This window comes from Sarcophilus harrisii, chromosome 2 (assembly GCF_902635505.1).
Source record: "Sarcophilus harrisii chromosome 2, mSarHar1.11, whole genome shotgun sequence".
Taxonomy (NCBI): Eukaryota; Metazoa; Chordata; class Mammalia; order Dasyuromorphia; family Dasyuridae; genus Sarcophilus; species Sarcophilus harrisii.
In genome coordinates this window covers 484,216,114-484,228,941 of record NC_045427.1, presented here as the reverse complement: position 1 = coordinate 484,228,941, position 12,828 = coordinate 484,216,114, and the positions used below count along the sequence as shown (strand labels likewise).

At 34.3% G+C, this 12,828-nt stretch overlaps 1 protein-coding gene across 1 annotated transcript in view; it reads left to right on the top strand.

Moving 5' to 3' along the window:
• Positions 1-6,342, top strand: part of TTF1 (transcription termination factor 1) — a 40,637-nt gene extending 34,295 nt beyond the window's left edge. Inside the window, exon 12 of the mRNA XM_012553975.3 lies at positions 5,776-6,342. Within this exon, the coding sequence (XP_012409429.1) occupies positions 5,776-5,957 (182 nt within the window). The 3' untranslated portion in view covers positions 5,958-6,342. The remainder of the gene's footprint in view (positions 1-5,775) is intronic.
• The last annotated feature ends 6,486 nt before the right edge of the window (positions 6,343-12,828 follow it).

The following is a 12,828-nucleotide window of genomic DNA, read 5'->3' as shown; positions in this document are numbered from 1 at the left end:
TCCCCCCAAAAAGATTCACTTAATTGGTCTATAGTTTAGAGACTCTACTTTATGCTCCATTTGAAAATAGAAGTGAATTTGCCTATTTTCCAACTGTTTACACATTCTTTTACTCCAAAATTTGTCAAAGATCACATCTGTAAGTTCTAGCATGCTGGGGTATGATTTGTTTGGGACTACAGACATGGGATCCTTTAAATCTATAAATAGTTTTCTCACTATCTTATAAATGGAATATGTGACCTTAATATTAAAATTCATACTAAAAAAAAATAGAAGGAAGCACAGTTGTGTTGTGTATATACTTCTCTCTGCTATGGGTAGAATATATGTTTTTAACCAAACAAGAAATAGAGGTAATTACAGAAGATAAAATGAATAACTGTGATTATATAAAACTAAGAAGATTCTCAACCAAATCATTTCCAATGGAGCAGTAATGAACTGAACCAGCTACGCCCAGAGAAAGAACTCTGGGAGATGACTAAGAACCATTACATTGAATTCCCAATCCCTATATTTATGCACACCTGCATTTTTGATTTCCTTCACAAGCTAATTGTACAATATTTCAGAGTCTGATTCTTTTTGTACAGCAAAATAACGTTTTGGTCATGTATACTTATTGTGTATCTAATTTATATTTTAATATATTTAACATCTACTGGTCATCCTGCCATCTAGGGGAGGGGGTGGGGGGTAAGAAGTAAAAAATTGGAACAAGAGGTTTGGCAATTGTTAAAGCTGTAAAGTTACCCATGCATATATCCTGTAAATAAAAGGCTATTAAAAAAAAATAAAAAAACTAAGAAGATTCTAAAAACCATTTTCCTTACTATATAAGATAGCAACAAATTAGAAATCAAGTAATGCTCTATGTTACCTATCCAGCTGTGCCCAGTGATCCTTGTTCTTCCTGATTTGAACTCCATGATGAAAATATTTCTTGGTGAAAGGAGGATTCAGAAATCATTTCTTCTAAGTTAATTTAACCTCCATCTTCTCCCACCCTATCAGTGTTCTTCCTTTTATGAAGTTAAATCTTACAGTATTTTTAGGAGAATTTTTTTATGACTATCTTTTAATTTTTAACATTATCACTTCCCCTTAGTACCCCTTCCTCTGGAAGGACATCACATACAATAAAAATTTTTTTTTAATTTATTTTTAATACACATTGCTTTATAAATACTTTGGGAGAGAAAAAATAAAGCAAAAGGGAAAAACTTGAGAGGGGGGGAAGAAAGTGAATATAGCATGTGTTGATTTACATTCAATTCCATAGTTCTTTTTTTGGATGCAAATGACATTTTCTGTCCAAATTTTATTGGGATACCTTTAGATCACTGAATTACTAAGAATAGCTAAATCTTTTACAGTTCAGCATCACACATTCTTACTTTTATCATGTACAATGTATTCTTAGTTGTGCTTGTTTTGCTCAGGATCAGTTTGTGTAAATCTTTCCAGGCCTTTCTAAAATCAGCTTGTTCATCATTTTTTATATAACATATTCCATTATCTTCATATAGCATAACTTGTTCAGCCATTCCCCAATTGATGAGCATCTACTCATTTTTTCAATTCTTTGCTATTACAAAAAGAGATGCTACAAACATTTTTGCACATGTATGTCCTTTTCCCTTTATGATTGCCTTGTGATGCAGATTCAATAATAACACTGCTGGATCAAAGGGTATGTACAGTTTTATAGCCCTTTGGGCATAGTTCCAAACTGGACTCCAGAATGGTTGGATCATTTCACAACTCCATTAACAATGCATTAATGTTCTAGTTTTCTCACATCCCCTTCAACATTTAGCATTATGTTTTCCTGTCATCTTAGCCAGGCTGAGAGGTGTGAGATGGTACCTCAAAATTGTTCTAATTTGCATTTCTCTAGTCAATAGTGATTTAAAGCATTTTTTAAATATGACTATAAAATGTCATCTGAAAGTTGTTCATATCATTTCGTCTAAATAGTATTTTTTATTTTTTTTTATTATTTTTTTTTTTTTTAATTTAATAGCCTTTTATTTACAGGATATATACATAGGTAACTTTACAGCATTAACAATTGCCAAACCTCTTGTTCCAATTTTTCACCTCTTACCCCCCCACCCCCTCCCCTAAATGTCAGGATGACCAGTAGATGTTAAAATATATTAAAATATAACTTAGATACACAATAAGTATACATGACCAAAACATTATTTTGCTGTACAAAAAGAATCAGACTCTGAATTATTGTACAATTAGCTTGTGAAGGAAATCAAAAATGCAGGTGTGCATAACTATAGGGTAAATAGTATTTTTTAAAGAAAAGAGAGGAAGAAAAATCCGTACAACTGATCAGGATAATAAAAAAAAAAAAAAAAATCTGCAAATCTGTACAATGTATAATACTTGAAGACTTTCCATTTCTGTAAGGGTGTGAGATGTGGGGATATCACCTCCTTTGTCTTTTTTCAATTATGCTCAATTTTTATAGTTTTACAATATTTACTTTTAACTTTTACATATGTGTAGTTCTTTCCATTTACATTATTATATCGTGCATCCTGCTTTCTTGGCTCTGTTTCCTTCATTCTGTATCATTTCTGGTAGATTTTAACCCCGACTGCCTTGCCAAAAAAAATTACATATTATCTATATATAATATAAACGTTTTGGGCAATTCCAAATTTCTTTCCAGAATGGTTGAACAGTGCATTAGTATACCTGTTTTCCTAGATCCCCTCCAGTATTTGTCATTTTCCTTTTTGGTCATGTTACCAGTCTGATCATGGTACCTCAAATTTTATTTCTCCATTAGTGATATAGAGCATTTTTTTTTCATATGGTTATTATTAACTTGGATTTTCTTGCTCTTGACCATTTAGTGATTGAGAAATAATCTTAATCTTGTAAATTTTTTTACTCAGTTCCTTTAAATATTTTAGAAATGAGACTTTTGTCAGAGAAACTTGATGTAAAATTTTCCCCTCCATTTTCTTACTTGTCTTCTAACTTTAGCTGTATGGGTTTTATTTGTAAAAACTTTTTATTTATGTAATCAAACTTAACCTTTTCATTTCACCATGAATCTCTTGATTTCTTGTTTGTCTTAAACTCTTCCCTATTCATATCACCCTTTATATTTAAATCCCATATACCCATTTTGAATTTATCTTCGTATATGGCCCAAGATACTGGTCTCTGCCTAGTTTCTGCCAGGCATGTTTCCAGTCCATGTTTCCCAGAAATTTTTGTCGAATAGTGAGTACTTGTTTCAAAAACTGGGATTTTTGAGCTTATCAAACAGTAGGCTACTATGCTCATTTGCTTCTGTATATTGTGTACCATATCTATTCCGTTGATCAACCTATTTCTTACCAAATTGCTTTGACAATTGTTTTGTGGTATAATTTGAGATCTTCTACTGGTAGGCCTTCTTCCTTTTCATTTTTTTCATTGGTTCCCTTAATATATCTTTTGTTTCTCCAGATAAATTGTTTATTTTTTCTAGCTCTGTAAAATAATTCTTTGGTAGTTTGATTAGTGTGATGCTGAATTAGTAAACTAATTATGGTAATGTAGTAATTTTTATTATATTGACTTAGCCTGTTGACTCTGTATTTGTGTGAAGAATGTCTTGTAATCTTGTTCAGATAGAACCTCTTTGTGTATCTTGGCGATAGATACTTCAGTATTTTAAACTGTCTATAATTATTACAAATAGAATTTCTTTTTTCTGTCTCTTCTGGCTGATCTTTGCTGGTAATATACAGAAATCCTGATAATTTATGTGGGCTTATTTTATATCTTGCAATTTTGTTGAAGTTAATTATTTTAAATAGTTTTTTTGTTGACTCTGTAGGGTTCTCCAAGTAAACTATCATTGATAATTTGATTGATACTTTCATTTCTTTGCCTATATCTACTTTGTTTCCTATTCTTTGTTATGAAAAAAATTACTGCTGGGTATATATGAGAGAAGTAGACTCTTTGGAGTGTAAACCCAATAATGATCAAAAGGTATGGACATGTTAGTCACTTTATTTGCATAATTCCAGATTACTTTTCAGAACAGTTATACTCATTCACAATTGCACTTGCAATGCATTTATCGTGCCTATATTCTCACAACCCCTCCCATATCATATTTCTGGGTGAGAAGTAAAACATCAAGATTGTTTTGATTTATATTTCTCTAAGTGAGTGGAGTTTTCTTTCATTGACTTAATAGTTTTCAGTTATTTTGTTGAGAGCTATTTGTTTATATCTTTTGACCACTTTCTGTTGAGGTATGACTGGTTTCTTTGCAGTATTAATAGTTTTGAGGAGTGATTATAAAATAATGCATTTGATTTTTTTTTTTTAATGAGAATACTTAGCTGAATGAATATTTTCTTTCAGAATTGTCATTTGGAAACACTGTTCTCATTTTTTGCAGTGATATTCCTCTCTCTAAGATTATTTTTAGGATTCTTCTTTTGCAAGGATATTCATATTGGTCCTTATTTATGGCAAACTTTCATGCTTTGAGGATAAGTTTGGTTTTTGGAATTGACCAAAAAGTATTATGAGGCAAGCTGGTTAGTAACTGGCTTTTGTTTTCCAAAAAAAAAAAAAAAAAAATGTGACTATAGAAAAATAATACTGATTTTCTCATCTGGTAACTTACCTTGAAGGTGTTACAACAGTGGTTTGAACAGAATCAGAACGATTCCAGTAACTATGGTTTTCAAGTGTTACTGTTTTGAAGAATAACATTCATTTCAACACATGGGCTGGAATGGAATGTTTGTTATAAAAATCAGCCGTATTATTTTATGGTCATGTCCTATGAATATCACTGCTATGAGAGAATAGTGCTTGGACAACAAGACTCATTGCTTGTGTACTTTGGGTTATGTTTGAAAATCAATCACTGGGGGACAACTAGGGGGTGAAATGCATAGAGCACCAGCTCTGAAGTCAGGAAGACCTGAGTTCAAATCTGATTTCACACTCCACACTTCCTAGCTGTATGACCCTGGGCAAGTCACTTAACCCCAATTGTCTCAGCAAATAAAACAAAAAACAAGAAAATCAATCACTGATTTTTTAGTCAAATCACCTAGTACAGTGTTTATTTAACATGACTTCATTATGATATTTTTAATTGCTTCACTAATATCAAATATAATACTTAACTATTAAAAGATAGAGGGGAAGGCCTTCAGTATGCTAAGTGGACTCCCTATGGAAGATCTATGAAAAGTATCATGTTAGTATTTTGAGTTGTGACCCAAATTGAAAAGCCTTATCTGCCATTGAGCATCTATGTGTCCTTGGAAACTTTCCAGCTCTAAAGGTCTCGATCAGAATTTGTAATTTTATGAAAAATATAGGCATAAACAAGAATTACAACAGGATAAGAAAGTACCGAGGAGTACTGAAGGGAATCAGCAAGCAGTTATTTTGATATACTAAAAATATATCCAGAGTGATTTGGATTCACAGTGTCTTAATTTTTGGTTCTTTGCACCATTTTGAACCTAGAAATGCTGATATCCCTTTGAATTTAATGTAACATTAACTTGGAATTAGAAATTTTCACAAAATAAAGATCTATCTAGCATTTGTGTAGTAATTTCAGTTTACAAAGCACTTTGCAAGTAATAGCTCATTTTATCCTCATAGCAATGCTGAGAGATAGGTGCTACTATTATCCCCATTTTACAAATTAGGAAACTGAGGCAGGCAGGGATTAAAGGATTACATGACTAAACTGAATTGTTTCCTTTTTAGAAATCATAGACTATCTCTATGAAACCAGCCGCCCAATACTGGAACAAAGGTTAAAGAGAAAGCTGAAGAAAGAAGGCACAACTATCCAGGAGCCTGAGGTGCCAAAGCAATCCTTTCGATTCAAGGACATTTTTTTCTGTGAAAGTGACAGTGAAGAAGAAGATAGAGAAGAAAGCTGCTAAATTGGGATTGTCCACAAGTTCCGTTTTTATGTTTTTAATTTATTGCACTGCTAATGAATAATGACAGGGAAAGGTTGGGTGGTTGTTATTTAGTTCTGCTTAAATTACTATCATTAGAATTTTCAGGTGGAAGAGATACTAAAAGTGTCTTTTAACCCTCTCATTTTATAAGTAGAGAAACTGAGGTCCCAAGAGATAAGAAGACATATTGAGGCAATGTAATACATTTAGGAGAAAAAGAACATTTAAAGCTATGTAACTAGACACAGTTTCCTCATATATAAAATGAGAATAAGAATACTTGTACTCCCCATCTCCCAGGTTTTTATAGAGAAAGTACTTTGTACAATTATAAATAGTTATATAAAAATGTTTTTTAAATTATTCTTTGGTGTCTTGATTTTATTCTGATAGAGTGGCTTTTTCTAAAAAAAAAAAAAAAAAAAAACAACTTGTATTTTAGATTATAAATAGTTTGATATATTTGTATCTTAACCTACTAGGAAAATACTATTTGTATTGTGTTAAAACACATTTGATATTCTTGACAAATGAAATGTGACCAATTTCTACTGCTATTGAGTTAATATCTTCCATTTCTTTTTAAATATGTAGGTGGTTTCTTGTACATTTCATTATAGTCAATGGAACTAGTATAAAATCTATTAGATGAAGGTTTTTTATCTTATAATGAAAGTGCCTGTATGCTTGATATAAGGAGTGCTTTTGGAAATTATGAATATAAAATAGGATTCCTATATATATGTCTCTGTTTATATCATGTATATACGCACATATACATCCTTGAAGAGTAGTGATTTAAATATTTGGAAAAGATTTTGGTAGCCATTTAATCCAATTCATATATTTCCCCTTCTCAACCTTGGTCTGCAGCACCCCACCAAGGTGACTGCAAGGGAATAGCCAGCCACAAAGAGCTTTTCCCGCAACCATCCTTTCAATGCTCTCTCTGTCCTTTTTTTACCTTATAAAAGAAATCCCAAAATCCCAATTTCTTTCTGTTCCTTATGCCCACTACCCGTTTTCTGTGACTGCTCATACTGGACAGGATGTGACTTATCACCTGTAATCCTTCTGGATAAAAATGAAAACTGCCAGACTATTCTCTGTGATCTGCCACTTGTCACTTTGAACAGACTGAATTGTATGCAGTGGGGAATATTATATAATAAGGTTGCAAAATTGGATTGGAACCAGGTGGTGAAAGGTGATTAGCACATCCACTGCCTAATTTCCACCTACTTTCTGCATATAGAACTTCATACTGAGTAAACCATATCCCACTCTCATCCCCATGACATCCACAGGCTTCATTCTACCCCATCCCCCTGAATGCTACCCTTGTGTACATCTTGCTTTTTATGTATATGATGAAGCAACTAATCTATTCAAGATTATGATCTTGGCTTACTTCCACACAAATGGTTCTGATTTTTTGATCAGAAGAGTATTTACTCCAGTGATTCATATATATCTTCACCTATCTAGTATTTGCAAAGCACTTGCTAGGTGCTGGCAAAGCATATGCGTAATATTCTCTACCTTCCAGGGGCTTACACTAGGCCAATGGGAAAAGAAGGGAATCTGGAAACAAAATACAAACAAGGCAATTTGAGGGCTCAGCCACCAATAAGTGAAGAGCTCAGAACAAATTTCCTATAGGATTAAGAGTTGAAGAAATAAAATGGATTCTTATATTAGCATTTTGTTAAATGTTCTTCAAGGCTTGGTCTATTATCAAACCTACCTATGGTAGTAAAAGAAGCTTTAGAGGTATGTAACAGAAAGGCATGTAGTGTGTAGCTTAGCTTCCAGGTGATTTTTTTGGAGAGTGGGGTGTAGGATTGTGTGTAAAGGGTAGGGCATTAAGGGAAGAGGAAGTGGATACTTATTTATTAAATGCCTACTATATGCAGGTACTGTGCTAATCTTTTTCATAATATCTCATTTGATCCTGATCCTGAGAGGGAGCTATAGTTATCTTCATTGTAATTTAAGAAACTGTGGCAGAAAGATGTTAAGTGATTTGCCTTGTCACACAGCTATTATGTGAGTCTGGACTTGAACTCAGGTCTTCAGTCTCTATAGATGATATATTACTTCCCAGTTTCTTTCAGTGTCACCCTCCAAAAGAATTAGAAAAGCTACATGATCTCAGACAATATAGCTTCCTTTAAAAAAAAAAAAAAGAAAGAAAAATTATTTAATAAGTATAGGTAAGGACACACTATCCCTCTTCTCTTGGGCCAGCAACCATTTATTTAAAAATATCCCAAATGGCTCATCTCAGTTACAGAATCTGAGAGGTTACAATCCTACTCTCTCCCTAATCTCCACTCAATTCTAACAATTATAAGGATCCACAGACATTTCTAGTTATCCTTTACTAATTTCTTTTCATGGTTACTACTTTCTCTTCTATCAGGAATGCTGAATACATTCCTCTCTTAACTCAGGTAATATATTTGCAAAACAAAGATGATGTTTATGTCAAATATCACTGAAAAGCTTACTCCAGTCTTAATGGAAACGAGGTAAATTAGAGCTATGTTACAATTATTAGAATGTGAGGATTCTTCCTGAAAGTTTTAAAATGAAAAAGTCTCTTCTATCTATTTCAGTTCCTATGTTTGGATGCAAAAATCTCGATAGTCACACAGAGGAGGAGAAAAAGATAAAACTCATACACAAGCTTTATATATTGAAATTTATTATAGGATGTTCTTACTGTCAACTAGAAATAGGAGGGATATTATGATCCTCCTAACCAACAACACCATTGAAGGCTTCCCATTGTGCAGGAAAAGCCCCATCTCTGATGTGTATGTGTATTATTAATATTCCTTTGTTTTTAGGGGGTTCCAGTGATGTCCATTTTAGGCCACACACCCCTTCCTATGTTGGGCCCTGAATAGCAGGTCATACTCACCCACCCCCACTTCAGCTTTTTCATTTGTGCAATTAGACTTGGAAAACTGAGTTTATTTATTTTTGTTTTGTTTTATTATAGCTTTTTATTTACAAGATATATGCAAGGGTAATTTTTCAGCATTGACAATTGCAAAACCTTTTGTTCCAATTTTTCTCCTCCTTCCCCCTACCCCCTCCTCCAGATAGCAGATAGATCAATGCATGTTAAATATGGAAAACTGAGTTTAAAAAGAAATCTTTACTTCTTGAGGCTCTGACTCCCCTTCACATACCATTGCAACACAATGAAGGATAGGAAAGAAAAAACAATCTTCAGGTTCTTGCCTCTCTGACTTCATCCCTGTCCACAAACTACCCTGGGAATAAAAATTATTGTCAAGGACAATCTTGTGTCCTGCAATTATGCCCTCATTATAGCCCCTATCTATCTAAGAAAGGTCCTACTCCCCTGTCTGACAGGGCCTGAGCCACAGTCTCCAAGCTGTAAATACCAAGTTAACTCCTCTCTCCCTGCCCCCATGTTGAAGTAAAGATAACAACAGCTGCAAAACTAATTGCACTCTCACTTCTGTATTTTGCTTGCTAAAAAAAACCTTATATAAACGGTATGCCTCAGTTGCTCTGGACTAAATGCTTTGGAAGCATATTCCCATTTCAGTCAGCTAGCTTAAACTCTCCACATTAAAGATTAAAAAAATAATCTCTTCTCACCTTAATTTCTCTGGTATTACCACCATTCCATGATGTATCTTTCCAATCCTCTGGTCACCTGCAATTTTAATTCTCCAAAGACCATGGTATTTTGCTACAATATTATGGTCTGCAAAATTTCCAGCCAGCAAACATGGAAAACTGAGATAGCAATATTCATTTTATTTAGAGAGACCAATGGTCCCTAAGCAGTTAAGATCCAGGATTCTCCTCAGGCCAAGGATACTCAGGGCTTGAGAGTAGTCAGTATTTATACAGATTGAAAGTACACTAAAAAATAGAATGAGCTAGTACTTGACTGGTTAACACCAGAAATGACTATTATTGAATTAGGGACCTTCACATTAATCATAACTACTTTGTCAGCAGGCTTTTAAATCATTAATCCCAGATAATTGGGGCAGCTAGGTGGTACAGTGGATAGCGCACCAGCTTTGAAGTCAGAAGGGCCTGAGTTTAAATCTGGTCTCAGACATTGAAAACTTCCTAGCTATGTGACCCTGGTCAAGTCACTTAACCCTAATTGCCTCTAAAACACCTGTCTGAGCATCGCTTAAAATAATTTAAAATAAAAAATATATATATATTTAAAAAAAAAATCCCAGGTAATTAACTTAAAAAGTTTTTCTCCATAAAGGCATCACCTGTCACCTCAGCAAAGATTTTCATATGAAACTCTGGAGTTTTGGTCAGAAGTGTCCTAGGCAATAAAGAAATAGTGGGCAAAGGGAAATGTCACAAGGATGAATTGACAATGATTTATAGAGATGAGGTGTCTTGATGCTGCAATAATAATCTCTAGGATAAATTAATTATTATAACAGTCAAATATGTAATGCTGGAGAAACTGAGCAAGATAGAGATTAGAGAACAATTTAATAGTTTATTAAATGGAGAGATATACTGGGAGCAATGAATCCATGTTTGGTCCCAGGGCTGAATAAGACTACCATCTCCAAGAATCCAGCAGTGAATGTCAGATACAAGATTCTTTTATAGGGTAACAAGAACAATGGCATAATGAGGGAGGTACCTGGATGGGGATGACCTAATGGGGGGAGGAACCTAGGATAAGGATGACAGAGTGGAAACAGGCTGGATGACACAATGGTGGAAGGTACTGGAGAGGCTACTGATATTCTAATGACATCTAAAATGGATAAAGACCTTTATCCCATTAAACCTTAAGAGGGAGTGGTTATAACCTGAGGCAGAGTAACTGAATAAGACAATTAGGGAAACTGGGTCAGGACATTAAAAGGGAACTGTAGTACAATATTGATGTAATAGGACTCTGTGTCCCCCTGATCTTTGGAGGAGTGAGCCTGGGTTGGAAAAACCTTGAATCTCAACCCCTCCCAACCTCTGGGAGCATCCCCACTCTCCTACTTGATTCCCTTGGGAAACTCCCATCTCCAGTTGATCTGGGAATCACTTTGGCCTGGGAAACAATCACCACCCTTATTGATGTGGAAATTAGCCCCTCAAGTACTCCCTATCCCCAAGCCATAGAAATCTAAATAAAATCTAAATAAAAAATGCTGTATTCCAATCTTCACTATCTTCCCATAATCAGGAAGGTGCCCACTTTGCCAAACCTCGCTTGGAGACTGGAACTGCAAATTCTTTCACAAAAAATACCGGTCTGGGACCCCCATCACTGTTGCCCTATCTCTTCTAACCTACAATGATATAACTAATATATAATGTTAATATCACATACACAAAAGGGTATTCCGTCCTACCATATCTTTTAATCTAACAATAAATTTATCAATCTTAACTCTCTAGCATCTATCACTGATCCCCATAAATATTGATTAAATTGAGTAGGGTATCAAAATTTTCTTCCATACATCCATACAAATGGATGTCCATTGATTGTGTAATGACAAAAAACTATAGTATGTGAATATAATGGAATATTATTGTGCAATTAGAGATGGCAAATATGAGGAATTCAGTGAATTGTGGGAATATTTGCAAAATCAAACATAAAACTGCAAATATGTAAATACAACTATAATATAAATGAAAAATCACTAAAAGGAAGTTGAACTTTTACTAAAAAGTAAAAAAATATAAGTTTAGAAGAAGAGATAATGAAACAATTCTAGTCTCAAAATAGAGGCAACTAGATGACACAAGGGTTAGAGCTCAGGTCCTGAAGTTCCGAAGACTAGAGTTCAAATCTGGGCTCAGAGATTTAACAGAATCAAATCACTTACCAGGGCAAGTCACAGTCTGTCTGCCTCAGTTTCTTCAACTGTAAAATGGGAATAATAGCACCATTTTTCTTTTTTTTTTTAAATAGTTTACAAGATATATACATGGGTAATTTTACAGCATTGACAATTGCCAAACCTTTTGTTCCAACTTTTCCCCTCCTTCCCCCTACCCCTTTAGATGGCGGTGTGTGGTTCAGATAGCATTTAACAAAAAAACTGGAGAGATATCTAGAAGCAAAGTTTATTATATGTTCTTGTGAGAATCGGGAATCCCACCCATCGAGCAGACAATGGAAGGGAGGGCAGGGTCAACACTTTTTATCCCTAATGCAAATATCCCCTCCCACCACTGACCCTCATCCTTATTGGCTGAGGATCTTACATTCTAAATGAGGGAACTACCCAAGAAATTGAACTTGACCAATAAGTACATAGTTGCCCATATTTGACTTAACAGAAAGACACTGATGTCACAGGAGGATAACAAGGGGACTTACCTATGCCCTTAACTTAATGCTTAGTCCTTCAGGCCTACTCAAACTTTGAAATAAATGAAGCCTTACTCGATTTTCACAACTGTCTTGAAAGATCTCACCTCATCTCATTCAGCAGGTTGACCAATATATGTTAAATATGTTAAAGTATAAATTAAACACAATATATGTATACATGTCCAAACAGTTATTTTGCTGTACAAAAAGAATCAGACTCTGAAATATTGTACAATTAGCCTGTGAAAGAAATCAAAAATGCAGGCAAACAAAAATAGAGGGATTGGGAATTCTATGTAATAGTGCATATTCATTTCCCAGAGTTCTTTCGCTGGGTGTAGCTGGTTCAATTCATTACTGCTCTCCTGGAACTGATTTGGTTGATCTCATTGTTGAAGAAGGCCATGTCCATCAGAATTGATCATCATATAGTATCTTGTTGAAGTATATAATCTCCTGGTCCTGCTCATTTCACTCAGCATCAGTTCA